Raw genomic sequence first — 19,707 nt, forward strand, 5'->3', positions numbered from 1 at the left:
CTGATCTGGTACCATCAAAATTAAAATGTGAAAAAGTGCTGGTAAGTTACCTTTCCTTGTCTCCCACTCTTAGTTTCTTCAGAAATTCTGGTCGTTCTGTTACACAGTGACCACCATGACTTTAAGTCTAATATCTCAGTAGTACCAGTCTCTTTAATAAGACTTGTAAGAACCACCTCTGTACATTGTGCACAGTAACAGTCTGTCCTTGGTTCTTTTTTATAATGCCAAAACCTCTATCTCAGGCAGAAAACTGTGCTCCCTCACTGGAAAGTATTGTTGAATTTTGTTGAATCTCCCAGAGATGTTCGATGTATTCTTGTGGTATATCCCTTATGTAACCTTATGAGGACACTTCATTAGGACTTTCCTTTCCTTTACCTTCATGGTAGACTTACATTGTGCTTTTGTCAGTCTTTACATTGTGTATGCAAAATACATTAACAGTAAGTTGCCTTAAGTAAAATGCATCTTACACTAGAAGTTTTGGTAGGAAGACTTTCTGCACAAAATTGTCAGACAAAGAAAGAATTTTGTCTTCTAATATCTCTGCTTCAGATTTCTCATGTTGAATAGGAATGTAAAATTTTCTGCTCCTCTGCTTATGAAGAACCAGCTCAATCACAGCTCTGCCCTTGCTGTATCATTTAATCGCGGAGACTTACATTTAGCTTCTCACATATGCAACAAGTCTATCTTTGGCCTCTCAAATTTATAATTAAAATTGTCCCTGGAAGATGTCCAGTAAAAATTATAATTTACATTTTCTCGAGGGTGTTTTTCAAGGAATAATTTCCATATCACCTTGATGCTGATTGGTTGGTTGGTTGGTTGGTTTGGGGAAGGAGACCAGACAGCGTGGTCATCGGTCTCATCGGATTAGGGAAGGATTGGGAAGGAAGTCGGCCGTGCCCTTTCAGAGGAACCATCCCGGCATTTGCCTGGAGTGATTTAGGGAAATCACTTGATGCTGAGGTTGGCACTTCAGCAGTATCTTGTTGACCTACCTACATAACGGGATTCTTTCCACAGAAAGGGTGATATATTATCTTGCAGCAAATCATCCACCGCTGTTAGTAGGCTGTGGGAAATATGCCTTCCTCTCTTGTCTTCAGGTTTTCTGCTAGCAATGTAACAGATTTTCATTATCTGGAAGTGCTTTGTTGTGTAGAATACTCCTGTAACACAATATTACTGAGATTTGTTGGACTAAACACTACTGGTTAAAAATGGTCTGAATTTACAATAGCAGACCCAGTGCAGAAGAGTGGAACTTAAAAAATTTGTTGTACATTGAACATCCATGTCATCTAAATAAAAACATAGTACACACAAAAATAAACGACACATGCCGATAACAAAGAAACATTAAATCATTCACATTCTCTGTACACAGTGTGCTTTTCAGTGAGCAAACATTCATCAAACAATATTGGTATCATGTGATGCGGTTACAAAATAAGATTGTAGAAACGTTAGAAGTTATGGCTAGGATATAGGTGGCATAATATGAGGGTTGCCCAGAAAGTAACGCACCACATTTTTTTGCTCAGCCAAAAACAATGCTATGAATGCAAAATGCAACGTATGTATTATATGAAGTGTCCTGAGTGAGCCCGCCAAGTTTCTGTCACTTCTGACTGATAGCGTAGCTGCAGGACAGTTTCAAAATGGCATCTGTAGGTGATGTACATTACAAGCAATGTGCCGTCATTGAATTTCTCAATGCAGAGAAAGAAAGTGTGGGGAACATTCACAAACACTTCTACAAAGTCTATGGAGCATCTGCTGTTGACAGAAGTACAGTTATTTGCTGGGCACAGAGGGTGAGGTCATTGGAAGGCAGTTGGGCAGAGCTCCATGATTTGCAGCAGTAGAGGAGACCATCCACGGCTGACACACCTGAGCTAGCCCCTTCTGACTTCCACTTGTTTGGGCCATTAAAGGATGCCATTATTGGAAGACATTTTGAGGACGATGAGGAAGTAATTCACGTAGTGAAGCCCTGGCTCCACCACCGGGACAGGGATTGGTACCGAGAAACCATACATGCCCTTGTTTTGTGCTGGAGGAAGACCATAGAATGGGATGGAGATCACATGTAGATAAATCACCATTCTTTCGTGTGTGTAGTTCTCATTATGTTCAATAAAGAATTGTTAAAGAAAGAAATGTGATGCATTACTTTCTGGGCAATCCTCATATTATTCATTTGTTAAGACAATAAAAAAGTAGCTACTTATTTGCAAGTGAATCCAGGCTTTTTTGCTGGAATACTTTCCCCTCTGTGATTCACATATGTTTCACCTCACATCATTGCAGATTTTATTTTATTGGCTTTATTACATTCTGGTTGATTAACTTTCTTTCACTTTTTTCGAATTATAGCCTTACTCTCCAATATTATTGTCACTTTTGGAAGCACACATTGTATGGTAAAATAATCGGTAGATGCTAAAGGCAACATATAATACAATGCACATTTAATGGTATGGAAAACAAGGACAACAATCAAATCCCCACAGTTGCAGCATATTGTTTGTCAACACTGCCAATGACACCATCTAGTGGTGTGATTAGAAAGCATTGCAAATTTGCAGCATCAGTTTGTGCTGCCACCAAAGTTTCATTTCCAAGGGAGCGCGAGTCAAAACTCATGATTCTTCTTTTTTAAAAGGGCAGGAATCATTCATTGATGCCACTATAAAAATAACTGTTTTTCAGTATCTCACAAAATACACACTAACTGGTGAACAGGAGCCCTTTTAATATCAGTTGGTGCACCTGTTTATGAAGTATCTGAAGCAGTAGTAAATTAAAAATCATCAAATTTCTGACTGATGCTCCTTAAAAAAATATAAGATACAAACATTTTCCACCTCATTTCTATGCTTTAAGTCATGAAATGAATTTGTCTGTTGAAGCGAGCAACATTGGAACAATGCATTCCTCATCTAAGTTTTAGCTTGGAGAGACAGTCTACTGTTTCAGTATTCGTGGCCATGATGTATGGTAGTACTCTGCAAGATTCTGTGTTGACCTTCTCACTAGGGGTCGACTATGTTTCGTAACAACAAATTATCCTCCTACATTCTACTCAATTATTACTTCAATTACAAGCATGCAGGCAGTAATGTAGCATGTTTTGGTAGTGAATACAGGTAAACGGAAGACCACAATGTGTGACTGACTTAGCTGGAGGTGCACATTTCACATTACGTGCAAAGATATCCCGCCGTGGAGTCACTGTGTAGTCGTTTGGAATCAGTGTGCACTCACTTTACTTGTTATTGACATCCTCGTGATTCTGAAAGTTCCCACCTGTGTGCTGCCTCCTGGGTTTCAGCACCAAAAATGTTGGGAAACGATTATAATGCAAAGTTTGAACATCGACCCAATTTACTTTCTTTGCACAGAATATCTGTATCACAGAGAGTTACACCTCATGACATTGACAATTCAGATATAGTGATTTGCAGAAGAGTCATTTCAGCGATTGTCCACTATACTCGTGGAAGTAGAAGTAATACAGAGACTAAGGCAGTGTTTTTGTAAGAGGGAAGAGTTGTGAAGGGTAAAGAATTGAATTCATAATTAGCATTAAAGAACCAGTATTTTTAAACAAAGCTTTGGGCATGGTGGCATTTTTGTGCTACAGGTCTTGTGGAGAAAGCTATTACTAGCCGATCATTATAAAATTTGTGGGGATGCTGCAGTAGCTTAAACTTCTGTCTCTATCTTGCCGTTGAGGACTGACATGTGGAAATTTAATATCTGTTTTCCTCATACTAATGTGAAGGTTATCAGTTATTTTTAAGTACATAAATTCTGCTTTCAACGTGATATGCAAAAAAAAAAAAAAAAGCCATGTAAAGTACTATATTAAATATGTTACATCTTTTAACATTATGAAACAATATCGAGTGCCCGTCACAATGCTTTAATAACTGTAATGTAAGTATTCTGGATACTTCCTGTGAAGTTGAAGAATAGTAAACTAGTAACAGAAACAAGTAAATATTTCAGTAAGTGATTGGGTACAGCTGTTTGTTCTATAGTTGATTTAATATAGGATCATAGTGTTCAAAAATATTCAAAATGTATAAGTTTAGTTCTTCTAAAAATTTTTAGAATGTCTTTCGAATAAACATAACTGTAACAGCAGGAAAACTGCCCTACCTTTAAGAAATGTTGGTTCCTTCATCAGGGAGGAAAGAGGATTAGGTTTGCAGAGATTAGAAAAGAGCAGCAGCTTACTCGCACCCGTTGATGAGAGGGACATGTCTACACTCTATATGAAGGGAGACAAAAATGAAGTGTGGGGTTTCAGAGATGGAAGAAGATCAAAGATAGTACTTTGGTAAGCTCTGAGTCAGTTTCAGTCCAGAGATGGTAGGAGAGAGAGAGAGAGAGAGAGAGAGAGAGAGAGAGAGAGAGAGAGAGAGAGAGAGAGAGAGAGAGAATTACAAGATAATAGAGAAAATAAATAAAGGATAGGTACGTATCAATGGAGTGGTGAGATGTGAAGATACGTTGGCATATGAGTTGCCATCACTGGGGTTCAGGGAAACTAATATTGGGTGGGAAGATTTAAATAGTCTGTATTAAGTAACAGGCACCCATGTCCCTCGAGTCATGTTGTGCAACATGAGCAGAACTAAGTCTTGAGTGTTCTGAAGGTAGGCAGTTCTTCTATATCTGTTCAAGCACTCAGCCAGTTAATGTTGATGATTCCTATGTAAAATTCCATGCAGTGAATGAATGTTACTTTGTAAACAACATATTTAGTTTCAGATGTTTCTCTGCCTTTCGTATTCACTTGAGAGTCACTGAATGGGCATAAAACTACTGCCCATATTTGGAATGCTAAGTACTCAGTTGCTGAGCATGCTCTATAGCGTGAGTCGAGGGACCTGAGTGCTTGCTGCCCAACATGAACTCTGGATCCTCTCATCTGGTACTAGCTGTTTTTGAACTTCAGAGATGTCACATTTTTCTCCAACATATCCTCACATCCTGTCTCTCTTGTGGACTTAAACTCTGTTAACATGCACTCCAATTAATTCATTTATCAACTCAGTTGTTTTCTCTCTTTTTGAATTGGTTCTACGTTCCTCCCTCCCTCTTCTCCCCTACCCTAACCTTCCTGTTTCATTTTTCTCCATTTCTTGTTCTGCTTTCCTCCTAATTCTCACTGGCAGTATAAATTTGATTCTCATTTCTTTCCTGTTTATCTATCTTCTTTTCTGTATGTCCTTCTATCACCTTAGTTTCCTCATGTACTCGCAACACGTCAATTCATCTTATCCAGCTGTCTGAGTGACTTGACCCCTATTGCTAATTTATCCCATCATACCAATGTCTCCTCCCAGAGGAAGGAAAGGAGAGTTCTCAAAGCTAAGCTATTTTTACATCTGTCTGTTGATGGTACTTAAAATTTCACGTTCTGGAGGTAAGTATTGTGAAGCAATTTTGTCTTTTTTAATTTTATAGCTTCCACAAGTTAATTATTCCTTTGGAACAAATAATTATGACTCTATGATGGAGGCATAGAGAAAAGGGCAAAATTTCTTAGGAATCTAGTAATTGCTTTGTTTATTTTGTCCTCTCCTCCACCGCCTTCCTTGTGTACATTTTGTTGATTTTAATTTGTAATGTGTGCCCTTTAACCCATGTTACTATCTTCTGTGATTCTGAACTGCAGCCTACACATCTTACCAGTTGCCAAAGGCAAGTAAAAGTTGGGATCTGTGGACACTGTCCTACATAGGCAACAGAAAATTAGAATTAAGTTGTTTGCTTATTTATTTGCAGGGAGATTAGAGTACCAAGCCCAGTCTCCAGATGAAGCAGCACTCGTATCTGCTGCTAGAAATTTTGGTTTTGTCTTCAGAGAGAGAAGTCCAAACAGCATTACAATTGAGGTAAATATATTCATTTTAATTTTTTTTGTCAGGTATTTTTGGAACTGTGGAGTTCAAACCTTAGTAAATGTATTAGTATTAGTCTGTCACTTTGTTTTTTCCGAAACACTGAAAAAGTCTTGGTTATGTTACTAAATTTTAATACTACGAATATGAGCTTTGCATTAATATCAATACAAATATAGAAGATCTAAAATGGTACTTGTAAATACATAATGCCAATCAGACGTGTTGTGTGTGTTGTGAATTGCGTTTTATTCATCTCGTGACGTACATTTGCAATCCGTTTGGTTTGCATACAGGAGACGTGTCAAAAATTTATAAAACAATTATAATGATTTTTACATTAATAAATAATAGAACTATAATAAATAACAACACTATAAGGGTATTTCTTGGAACGTGTAACACATTGTACCCATCTCAAATTTCCAGTTTGTCCCGCATGAATTCATCCCTGAGTAATAACACTTCAGTGTCAGTACCTCATATAGCTTTCTTTTAAGTGAACCTAAATTCATCTGCATCAGCTTGTTCCCTTTTAATTTATTGCAAATTTTCATTCCCATGTATTGAGGTCCCTGGGTGTACAGTCTGAGGTGGAGGATGGGGAGCATAAAATTTTCTTTGTTTCTGGTATCATGAGAATGGACAAAATGGTTTCCCTCAAATAATTCATGTCTGGTGTACAAAAATATAATAATCTCATATATGTATAAGGATGGCAGAGTTAATATTTTAAGTTTCCTAAATAATGGCCGAAATGGTTTTTTGTGATTTGCAGTGCCCATATTTCATTTTTATTTTTTTTATTTTTTTTTTAATTTTTTTATTTATTTTTTTAATTTTTTTTAGTATCCACACTATGTATGTTGAGTTACCCCAAAAAACAATACCGTACTTGATAATGGATTTGAAGTAGCTTGTATATGCTACTTTTCGTGTGTCCATGTCAGTTGCAGTTGATAATATTTGCATTGCAAATGCAAAGCTGCTCAGTTTGTTTGCCAGGTATTCAATGTGTGCCTGCCAGCTCAGATTTTTATATCTACATTTAAACCTAAGAATTTGATTGAGTCAACTTCTTCTATACCTTGGTTTACAATCTTAATCTGCTCACATTTTGACTGTTTGGTTTTGAACTGCATCACGTGAGTTTTGGATGATATGTTTAGATTCAACCCGTTTAGCTGTGTGTGTGTGTGTGTGTGTGTGTGTGTGGGGGGGGGGGGGGGGGGGGAAGAGAGAGAGAGAGAGAGAGAGAGAGAGAGAGAGAGAGAGAGAGAGAGAGAGAGAACAAGTCTTGCCAAAGAAAGATTAAGTTTAAGTATCAATAAAGTAATGCTGGAGATTTGGAAATAAGAGTGAGAATGAATTGCTGACAAGATGCTGGATAATTCTGATGTACATCTTGTTGTTTTAGTATTGTTTGTTTGGAAATCAGCTTTTTGAGGCTTGAAATTCTTCTTTGATTTCTTGTATGCTCCACCAACTATACCTCATATAGTTCCATTTTAGCTGTCTATGATTCTGTAATGTATAATATAATTTTTTATGTTTAGTTGATGCTGTAATGTTGCTATTTTCTTTTTGTGGAATTGGATCAGTTATGAGTTTTGAAGATTTCTTGAAGAGATTGGAATAAATGTGAGCACTGCACACAATACAGTGGAGTAAAAGCTGAAAATTTGAATTTGAGTGCTGATGTCCTGTGTTACTTATAGAAGTTCATTGTTAGTGGAAACAGAATGTTGTTGTTAATATTAGAATTATGATTATTATCTTTCCTCTTATAAAGATGAAAACCTGTCCTGTAGAATAGTATAATAATCACACATTTCTTATGAGTTCAGAATGTCTTTGTGGATCTTTTAGATTTTATTTCATACAGAAAAGAGAGATGGTTAAATTTAAAAGGGAAAGGCTAGTGTTGACAAACACAAAAATAATACTTACATACACACTGGTAGCAGGGGCTGTGGAGGGGGGGACTGTGCTGTTTTTTAGGTTACAGTGTCTCAGGCAATTACAGGAAGGGCATCAGTGCAAAAGGGTGCAGCGGAAATGCAGGACGAGAACAGACATAGCAAGAGGTGGTATTGTAAATTGTAGCTGTGTTGGGAGAAAAACCAGAGCACCAAGTGCTAAGTGCTAATAGAAAGCACTGAAGCTCAATAGTGAAAGATAATGTAAGCAGTTGAAACCAGAGATAAGTACAGCAAAACTTTTTACAAAGGATCTAGAGAGAGAGAGAGAGTGAGAGAGTATTGTCTCAAATGTGAGACTGGACTCCTGATTACCTGTCAGAAAGGTCACAGTTCATTGTAATTGATGGAAAGTTGAAGAGTGAAACAGAAATGATATCTGGCATTGCACAAGGAAGTATTAAGAGCCCTCTGCTGCTCCTAATCCATATAAATACTTTAGGAGACAATCCAAGAGGCCTTCTTAAATTGTTTGCAGACAGTGCTTTTATTTACCATCTAATAAAGTCACCAGATGATCAAAACAAGTTGCAAAATGATTTAGACAAGATGTCTGTATGGTGTGAAATGTGGCAGTTTGACCCTAAATACACTGAGGTGACAAGCCAGGAGGTATCTCCTTTTTACAGGCATAGTGCAGCAACTATGTGCGGCATGGACTCAACAAGTTGTTGGAAGTCTCTTGCAGAAATATTGAGCCATGCTGCCTCTGTAGTCATTCATAATTGTGAAAGTGTTGCCAGTGCAGTATTTTGTGTATCAACTGTCCTCTCAATTGTGTCACATAGAAGTTCGATGGGATCCATGTCGGGGATCTGGGTGGCCAAATCATTCACTCAAATTATCCAGAATGTTCTGACATGGCACATCGCCATCCATAATAATTCCAATGCAGTTTGGCAACGTGAAGCCCATGAATGGCTACAAATGGTCTCCAACTAGCCAAACACAATATTTTCCAGTCAATTATTGGTTCATTTGGACCACAGGACCCAGTCCATTCCATGTAGACACAGCCCACACCATTGTGGGGCCAGCACCGGCTTGCACAGTGCCTTGTTGGCAACCTGGGTCCATGGCTTTGTGGGTTCTGCATCATACTCAAACCCTACCATCAGCTCTTACCAACTGAAACTGGGACACCTGTGACCAGGCCACAGTTTACCAATCATCTAGGGTCCAACCGATATGGTTACAAGCCTAGGAGAGGCACTGCAGGAAATGATCCACTGTCAGCAAAGGCACTTAAGTCAGTCATACGCCGCCGTAGCCCATTAACACCGTACTGCCCTAACTGATACATTTGTCGTACATCTCACATTGATTTCTGCAGTTATTTCATGTGTTTTTGCTTGTCTGTAAGCATTTACAACTCAACACACGCGTCACTGCTCTCTGTTGTTATGTGAAGGCCATCAGGAACTGCATTACCTGTGGTGAGAGGTAATGCCAAAAATTTGGCATTCTCAGCACACTCTTTGACACTGTGGATTTTGGAATATTGAATCCCCTAATGAGTTCTTTAATAGAATGTCCCATGGATCTAGATCCAATTCTTCCTCAATCCTCATCCAAAGTTTGTGAATTCCCATTGTGCATCCATAATCACATTGGAAACATTTTGATAAATCATACAAATATGAAGACTGTGAATTCAACTAAATACTTATGGATTACAATTATGAATAATTGAAACTGGAATGATCACATGGTTAATATTGTGGAGGAAGTGAACTAAAGACTGCATTTTACTGGCAGAGCATGGAGAAGGTGCAAGAGGTCTACTAAAGAGATTGCTTACACTACGCATGTCCATCCTCTTCTGGAGTACTGCTGTGTGATATGGGGTCTGCATTAGATGGGACAGACGGAGGCTGTTGAAACAGTTCAAAGAAGGCAGTTTTTTGTACTATTGTGAAATAGGAGGGAGAGAGTGTCACAGACATGATAAATGAGTTGGGATGATATTTATTAGAACAAAGACTTTTTTTTGTTGTTGTTGCAAGATCTTTCCAGAAAATATCTTTTTGGTGCCCCTTACATAGAAAGAGATGGTCCTGAGTATTGTAATAAAATAAGAGAAAACAGAGCTCACACAAAAAGATTTGCATGTATTGTTTGAAAGTGGAACAGTAGAGAAATAGCTAAAAGGTGGTTTAATGAACTGTCTGCCACGCACTTAATAGTGAATTCATCTGACATGTGCTCTTATGACTTGGCAATCCAACAGGCCAACCAATGAATATTCTTATTTACTTTATTTTTTATCACTGATTTCTGTGTGCAATCACAAAGATGTATGTTAGCCTTTTTATATTCGATACACCTGTTATCACGCAGCTCATAATGTACATCAGTTTCTATCTATATACGTTCTACATTCCTACTGGGTAATATTACTTTAGTAACATCTCTAAAATGAGGCCAAGGTCTTTTGGTCAAGGAATGCTAAATGCAAATGGATGAAGAGACACAGAATAGACCTGATCCTGTATTATACTATCAGTAATTGATGTGCATCAATCAGTTTAACATGGTTATTAAGCAGAATAAAGAGTCAATAATTATTTGTAACTATAAATATCATATTGTGTTACTCTTATTTTAAGAAAGAGACATTGAACTGGAGGTGGAATTTTTGTTTTTAAACATTTTTTTCCTGCTGTTTGTAATGTTCCTATACAAACACATCATACCTTGACACTTCATAACTAATCACCAAAACATGAGAAAGAAATTAGTTGCTGAGTATAAGATTAACTAAAATTATTATCCAGTTTCATAAAGTGTTATGCTGTATTTTATGACCATTTTAAAAAATGTTCAATTTTGTAAGGTTGAGCACAACTGAGAAGCCCATTTTGATGATGTGTAGCAGGTGCCCACTGTGATGAGTAGTGTGACTGGGAAGGACTAAATTCACCCGTTGCAGTAAAAACTGTTAGTTTATTAATTTTGAACTAAACTCAGTACCGTGACAAAAAATATTATTTTATTTTGTCGCTACCAGTTTCGACGCTTCATTGCATCATCTTCAGGCTGTTTTCATGCTGTACAGGTTGATACGATCCCCATGCATAACCCATCAGTTACCAGCATTACTGGATTCGCAGATAATGTGTCAGCACTCCAACCATCAACATTATCTGCGAATCCAGTAGTGCTGGCAACTGATCGGTGATGGGTGGGGATCGTATCAACCTGTACCGCATCAAAACAGCCTGAAGATGATGCAGTGAAGCATCAAAACTGGTAGTGACAAAATAAAATCAAATCATAAGGACGGCTGTAGGTGTTTTTATTTTTTGTCACGATAGTAAATGGCCGTTGTCCCAGAGACGTCCTGCTAAAAGGATGGATGTACAAAAACATAAACTCAGTACAGCTTCATAGGATCACAGTCCACAACTGAGAAGCCCATTTTGATGATGTGTAGCAGGTGCCCACTGTGGCAAGATCTGTGATCATTGGAAGTGGTGATGAGATGGGAGGAGCCATGGATAATCAGGAGCACTATACCACGAGGCTGTGGGCTCGTGGGCTATCAAGACACAGGTCTGTTTGTGGGAGTAGTTGACTGACGTCCAGTGGCTGACGATGCCAGTGAAGGCACAAGATGGCGCCATCTTGTGGATAGGAGAAGTGGCTGGCATAGTGGTTTGAAGTATACACTCGTGATGGCTATCATTCAGCCTGGAGCCCAGGGCAGAATGCACTGCTTAGGGACTGATTGGCGACCTAAGTACCAGTTAGTGGAGGAATACAGGTGCAGCAACACATGGACATATTATGGCAAGGACACAAGTAGGTGCCTGCGACTGCAATGCTGATTACTGCGACCTGAATGCCACATAACAGCATGGCTTGCACCCCTGGCTCTGTGGTGGCTGCCAGAGTCTTTGGGGTAAACAGTCCATTTAATCTACTATTGACAAACAACCTCCCCCCCCTCCCCCCTCCCCCCCCCCCCCGTCCCCCTCCCCTCGGGCCCCCCTTCCGAGGTAAAGCAGGGGCGTACCTCTGTGCATGTGATGGTGAAGTGCAACAAACCAGCCCTGCATATACATTTTAAACAGTGAAAAGAAAATATAGCAGAGGTAGAGCTGGCCAAGAGTTTCCACGAAGTGTCAGCCCAAGGCCTGGAAGAATGCATGACAGGATTGGATTGCACGGTGGGATTGGCGATACCAGCAGGGAGGACAACAGTGGCTAGGGGTGGTGCTGAGAGGGCCGACTGTGACAAGGCTAGTGGTAACTGCAGAAGTGGCTGCACAGACGGCCACGGTGGTGCCAGCGGAGATGTTTGGGCCGGCCGCAGAGGCAATGGTGGTGAGGGCAGGCTGTGATAGGGCCCGAGGCGACTGGAGGGGCAGCAGTAATCAGGCTGGTGACGACTGAACTGTTTCCAGTATTGTTATGCGCAAGGGCTGGGATGCCAGAGAATTCTGAACAATAAACAGAATGCTGCACAGTATGATAACAATGCAACAGACTCGACAGAAGCTGGACCAGCTTGTTGTACATAAACTCCTGAGCACTCTGTCTGGAAGCTGGTCCTTATCGAGCCCACTCGGACACTGTGAGAGTGACTGTAGATCCTGAGTAAGCAGAGAGAGATTCTGCAGCAGGCCCAGAATTGCCTGACACTGGAATGGAAGTGCCTTAGGCAATGACAGCTCCTGCAATTGATCAGACGTGGTACACAGAAAGAGGAAAAATACACCTTGGAACTACTGGAAACAATACAGACCAACAACATCGTGCAAGGGTATTACCATTAGAATCTGCACAAATGGAGTGTCTGAACTGTGCTGAAGAGAGAACATTGCCCATTACTTTCTTCTACGGAGAAATGTATACAGTAACTGCAAAATGAACTCCTATTGAAAGTGAGACAACCACACAAATGAACACATATATGTAACCCAAAATGGAACAGTCCATGTCCTATACACAATTGGTCACTCGCACTGAGGTAGATTCGAATGCAAACTGTCTCAACACAATAACATGAAGCTGAACTGGCACATAAACAAAAATGCGTTTGTTGGGAAAACACAAGAAGAATTGAGAAAGAATGAAATCAAGCTCCAGCAGAAATGAAGAAAGACACATCACTGAAACATATATGAAGCAGCAGCCTCATCATCCCTGTTGTGTCTGGGCAGTGCCACGCTCGGGAAGAGGGCTGGCTGTGGCAGCATCGGGACTACATGTGCAGGAGATTGGCAGCTAGAGGCAAATGAGAGCTGGAGCTGCAGTCAGCAAACCTTTACCAGGTGCTTGAGTTTGTGAATTGTGAACAGGCCACATATTGAAAATCCACATGATCCAAGAGTTTCACACCTGGGAGAGTCGGCCTCATCGCCAGTGGTATATCCTTAGCTGAGTGGTGCAACTGGTAGAGGTTGAATTCACCTGTTGAAATACAACTCTACTTGTTTGTTTTATTAACCTGCAACTAAACACTTCGCAGCATCAGAGAATGACGATCCATGCTTGAGTACAGCTGAAAAGCACAGCTTGATGATGTGTAGCTGGTGCCCACAGTGGCACAATGATTGTCAGAAGTGGTGATGAGCTGGGAGAAACCGTGGATGATTGGTGGCACTGTATCATGAAGCCGTGAGCTCCTGGGCTGTCGAGACGCAGCTCAAAGTGTAGGAGTGGCTGATGAATGTCCAGCGGCTGATGATCCTGGCAAAGGCGCGAGGAACTACAGCAGTGCAGATGTGATGATCCAAAATGTAGGTTGCTGTTAGCCTGGAACAGGAATGGCTGTCTAGGGACTGAGAGGTAACCTAAGTACCCATCAGCAGAGAAATAAAGATGTGCCTTCACATGGACTTTGTGTACTCAAATAAGTGTCAGCGACTGCAGCACTGATTATCACGACTGGTACCTACGTATCATTGTGGCTTGCAACTGCAGATACTGTGGCAGTTGTCGGAATCTTGGCAGTAAACAGCTCAGTGAATTTTCTGTTGACAAACAACCTTTCGAGGTGAAGGATTGACCAAAATACAGGTTCTCTGTCCTGCATATACATTCTCAAACATTAAAAAGAAAATATACTATATAAAGTGCTCAACCAAGCCACATAACAACCTGTGACTCTACAACTGAGATACTGAGATATTACCAAATTAGAATCCTTCCCACCCCCCTCTCCACTTCTTTCCCCAAAAAATGAATCGTGAACTAGTATTTTCGTTTAAAAAAAAAAAAAAATCTGTTTTGGGACCTGGAAGACTGTTGTGGACAGTTTCATGGAATAGCAACTCAAATAAAAAAAATGGTAATAAAAAGAAATTTGAGGAAGATGAAGATTTACACATGTGCTTTCTTATACGGGACAGCTGCCTATGACAGCATCTGACAGGACACTTACTCAGTATCATCAGTGTCCTTCCCTATTAGAAATTGCTATGCTAACTGACAAACTGTTGAGCAGAATTTTCTTTAAACTGTTCTTGGAGTAATCTAATTCTCTTTGAATAGAAACTAAGCAAACCTGCATCAGAAGAATCTCGATTGGCATGTGTCGTGTTCAACTATTAGTTTGACCTCCCATAAACAAATTCCAAGAATCTCATCTTTGTCAATGTTTCCTTCCTAAAGCTGAAAAAGGTAGCTAAATGGAGAACATTAAAATTTCTGTGCAAAACCTTTTCTATCTTTTCCCAGCATTGTGTGGAATTTAGCAGATGACATTTGTCTAGAATATAAATTATGAATTCTGCTTTGGACTTTAATAAATTCAACTATTGCCAATGTTAGTTCCCGATCCTGAATTTTTGTGAGTTATATGGTCTCTCTGTACCCTGCTGTCCCCTTTCAGTGCTTTTCATTGTGATACATCATGATGATATTCTATGTACTGTGTGAGCACACCATCGTTTGACAAGATGCTACCATGGTACCCTGTAACAATTGATCGCCAAAGTAAATCGACCTTAAATGATGCCCCACAATCATTTTTGGATGAGACATAAACTTTTGTTGGCTGGATCTGTCTGCATTTCTGATCTAACTGTTGAAGACCATTAAAATGTCGGAGTTTCTAGTAGTATTCTTACCTTAAGGTTTGACAGCTCTGATGCCTGTTTCAGCCTTTCATTAAATATAAGGCACAGGAACCTCACTGAACCATTAATGTGGAGAGTGACGTTATTAAAAAAAAAAAACCAAGTGTTACAGTAAGGTTACTACAGACATGGCTAAAATGGGCAAATACTGTTTTTTTCTGTAGAAAATGTAAAAACATTTCTTGCCATTCCTCCACTCTTGGAAATAATAGTTATAATTGAGAAGTTGCAGTTTTGAAACTGTAGGAAGATCTGTAAATCATAAAATTATCAATAGACAAAAAATTTTCCTCTGTACCCTTCACCATATCATTTACACGGTGTGTAGATACAGCTGGAGGCTACCAGTCTCTTTCACCAAATTTTGTGAGAGTATGTCCCCTGTTCAATTAGAGATTACCTACTATAAAAGGAAGATTTTAAAGCAAATATGCAAACTTTCACAGCAGCTGTAAACCTGGCTGTTTGTACTATATAGTACCAGAGGTGTGTCAGAATAAGAAAAAAAAGGGGGGGGGGGGTTGGGTGGAAATTTAAGGAGATGGGACATGGATAAACTGACTAGACCAGAGGTTGTACAGAGTTTCAGGGAGAGTATGAGGGAACAACTGACACGAATGGGGGAAAGAAATACAGTAGAAGAAGAATGGTTAGCTTTGAGGGATGAAATAGTGAAGGCAGCAGAGGATAAAGTAGGTAAAAAGACGAGGGCTACTAGAAATCCTTGGGTAACAGAAGAGATATTGAATCTATTTGATGAAAGGAGAAAATATAAAAAAATCAGTAAATCAAGTAGGCAAAAAGGAACACAAACGTCTCAAAAATGAAATCGACAGGAAGTGCAAAATGGCTAAGCACACATGGCTAGAGGACAAATGTAGAGGCATATATCACTAGGGGTAAGATAGATACTGCCTACAGGAAAATTAGAGAGACCTTTGGAGAAAAAGGAACCACTTGTATGAATATCAAGAGCTCAGTTGGAAACCCAGTTCTAAGCAAAGAAGGGTAAGCAGAAAGGAGGGAGGAGTATACAGAGGGTTTGCACAAGCGTGATGTGCTTGAGGACAATATTATGGAAATGGAAGAGGATGCAGATGAAGATGAAATTGGAGAAATGATACTGCTTGAAGAGTTTGATAGAGCACTGAAAGACCTGAGTTGAAACCCGGGAGTAGACAACATTCCATTAGAACTACTGACGGCCTTGGGAGAGCCAGTCCTGACAAAACTCTACCGTCTGGTGGGCAAGATATATGAGACAGGCGAAATACCCTCAGACTTCAAGAAGAATATAATAATTCCAATCCCAAAGAAAGCAGGTGTTGACAGATGTGAAAATTACTGACCTATCAGTTTAATAAGTCACGGCTGCAAAATACTTACGCGAATTCTTTACAGACGAATGGAAAAACTGGTAGAAGCTGACCTTGGGGAAGATCAGTTTGGATTCCGTAGAAATATTGGAACACGTGCGGCAATACTGACCCTACGACTTAGAAGCTAGATTAAGGAAAGGCAAACCTACATTTCTAGCATTTGTAGACTTCGAGAAAGCTTTTGACAATGTTGACTGGAATACTCTCTTTCAAATTCTGAAGGTGGCAGGGGTAAAATACAGGAAGCGAAAGGCTATTTACAATTTGTACAGAAACCAGATGACAGTTATAAGAGTCAAGGCACACAAAAGGGAAGCACTGGTTGGGAAGGGAGTGAGACAGGGTTGTAGCCTCTCCCTGATGTTGTTCAATCTGTATATTGAGCAAGCAGTGAAGGAAACAAAAGAAAAATTCAGAGTAGGTATTAAAATCCGTGGAGAAGAAATAAAAACTTTAAGGTTCACCGATGACATTGTAATTCTGTCAGAGACAGCAAAGGACTTGGAAGAGCAGTTGAATGGAATGGATAGTGTCTTGAAAGGAGGATATAAGATGAACATCAACAAAAGCAAAACAAGGATAATGGAATGTAGTCGAATTAAGTTGGGTGATGCTGAGGGAATTAGATTAGGTAATGAGACACTGAAAGTAGTAGATGAGTTTTGCTTTTTGGGGAGCAAAATACCTGATGATGGTCGAAGTAGAGAGGATATAAAATGTAGTCTGGTAATTGCAAGGAAAGCGTTTCTGAAGAAGAGAAATTTGTTAGCATCGAGTATAGATTTAAGTGTCAGGAAGTCGTTTCTGAAAGTATTTGTATGGAGTGTAGCCATGTATGAAAGTGAAACATGGACGATAAATAGTTTAGACAAGAAGAGAATAGAAGCTTTTGAAATGTGGTGCTACAGAAGAATGCTGAAGACTAGATGTGTAGATCACATAACTGATGAGGAGGTGTTGAATAGGATTGGGGAGAAGAGTTTGTGGCACAACTTGACTAGAAGAAGGGATCAGTTGGTAGGACATGTTCTGAGACATCAAGGGATCACAAATTTAGTATTGGAGGGCAGCGTGGAGGGTAAAAATCGTAGAGGGGGCGACCAAGAGATGAATACACCAAGCAGATTCAGAAGGATGTAGGTTGCAGTAGTTACTGGGAGATCAAGCAACTTGCACAGGATAGAGTAGGATGGAGAGCTGCATCAAACCAGTCTCAGAACTGAAGACCACAACAACAGCAATTGTGTGGGGAAGCTTCCTGTGTGAGTACCTCCTGTTTGATTAAATTATCAAATATTTTATTTTTGGAACTCAGTTAAGATGCAATTTTATTTACATGCAGTAGTTTCCTGTGTAACTTGTGAGAGTGACACTGAAATAACTGGTAGTAGACGTGCTATTGTACATTGTGTCTTTGGTTTTTGTAGGGGTGCCATTTGGCTGTCCTTCATGAATCGGGCGTGCAGTCTCTGTGACCAGCTTGACTTAAAAATGCGAAGGCAAATCTCTCGTGATAAGAAAATCCTGTCCAGAGACTGTTTATATACGTAGCTTAAGGTGAAGCTCAAACATCCCCCCCCCACCCCCCCCCCTCTCCCCTGTTTATATACGTAGCTTAAGGTGAAGCTCAAACATCCCCCTCCCCCCTCCCCGCCCCTGTTACTTAGACCTGTCTTTACCAGAGATCCCACAAATTTGCACATGGGCCTTTGGAACTAGGGTGTCCAATTACTGGGATCCAGAAATTATTGGTAGAAACATGTGCTACTTCCCTCAGTTATCCAGTAGCTTGTTGCTTTGATGAGTCAAATAACAGATTTCTGCTCTACCTAAGTCCATGGCCATATTCAGCAAGAGAAGTGGTGGACAGATGCCAGATTTTTGTGAATTGACCTTGCAGCCTGCCCTATCGCACATAAACATACCAATGCAGTACCAGTTTGGGCAAGAAGAGAATAGAAGCTTTCAGAATGTGGTGCTAGAGAAGAATGCTGAAGATTAGATGGGTAGATCACATAACTAATGAGGAGGTAGTGAATAGAATTGGGGAGAAGAGTTTGTGGCACAACTTGACAAGTAGTAGTGACCAGTTGGTAGGACATGTTCTGAGGCATCAAGGGATCACAAATTTAGCATTGGAGGGCAGCGTGGAGGGTAAAAATCGTACAGGGAGCTCAAGAGATGAATGCACTAAGCAGATTCAGAAGGATGCAGGCAAATCACTATAGGAAGAAACTATCCTTATTAAGACAAACAATATTTTTTTTCATTGTTCCAACGCAGTATGAAGAATTTTCAGGAAATTCGACTATAGTCACACATTAATGTTCGGTAATTAATAAAACTGACCTTTTTCAGAATATGTGCTTTTGAACGCATTGTGGATCATGTCAGGGTCTTATCATTGTGGAACGTTTTTATTTGAATGTTTACCTAGCAGATATAGCAAAAATGTTGTTGTTGTTGTGGTCTTCAGTCCTGAGACTGGTTTGATGCAGCTCTCCATGCTACTCTATCCTGTGCAAGCTTTTTCATCTCCCAGTACCTACTGCAACCTACATCCTTCTGAATCTGCTTAGTGTATTCATCTCTTGGTCTCCCTCTACGATTTTTACCCTCCACGCTGCTCTCCAATACTAAATTGGTGATCCCTTGATGTCTCAGAACATGTCCTACCAACCGATCCCTTCTTCTAGTCAAGTTGTGCCACAAACTTCTCTTCTCCCCAATCCTATTCAATACTTCCTCATTAGTTCAATATAATGGAAGGAAACATTCCACGTGGGAAAAATTATATATTTCTTCCTCATTAGTTATGTGATCTACCCATCTAATCTTCAGCATTCTTCTGTAGCACCACATTTTGAAAGCTTCTATTCTCTTCTTGTCCAAACTATTTATCGTCCATGTTTCACTTCCATACATGGCTACACTCCATACGAATACTTTCAGAAATGACTTCCTGACACTTAAATCTATACTGGATGTTAACAAATTTCTCTTCTTCAGAAACGCTTTCCTTGCCATTGCCAGCCTACATTTTATATCCTCTCTACTTCGACCATCATCAGTTATTTTACTCCCCAAATAGCAAAACTCCTTTACTACTTTAAGTGCCTCATTTCCTAATCTAATTCCCTCAGCATCACCTGACTTAATTAGACTACATTCCATTATCCTTGTTTTGCTTTTGTTGATGTTCATCTTATATCCTCCTTTCAAGACACTGTCCATTCCATTCAACTGCTTTTGCAAGTCCTTTGCTGTCTCTGACAGAATTACAATGTCATCGGCGAACCTCAAAGTTTTTATTTCTTCTCCATGAATTTTA

The 19,707-nt window shown here is 39.7% G+C and overlaps 1 protein-coding gene across 3 annotated transcripts in view; it reads left to right on the forward strand.

Annotated features, from left to right (window-relative positions):
- Positions 1–19,707, forward strand: part of LOC126412042 (phospholipid-transporting ATPase ID) — a 583,312-nt gene that overhangs the window by 457,256 nt on the left and 106,349 nt on the right. For all 3 annotated transcript variants that reach the window (XM_050081421.1, XM_050081418.1, XM_050081419.1), the window contains exon 11: positions 5,815–5,924. In XM_050081421.1, coding sequence (XP_049937378.1) covers positions 5,815–5,924 — 110 coding nt within the window. The remainder of the gene's footprint in view (positions 1–5,814; positions 5,925–19,707) is intronic.

The sequence above is a fragment of the Schistocerca serialis genome, chromosome 7 (assembly GCF_023864345.2).
Source record: "Schistocerca serialis cubense isolate TAMUIC-IGC-003099 chromosome 7, iqSchSeri2.2, whole genome shotgun sequence".
In the NCBI taxonomy this organism is placed as follows: domain Eukaryota; kingdom Metazoa; phylum Arthropoda; class Insecta; order Orthoptera; family Acrididae; genus Schistocerca; species Schistocerca serialis.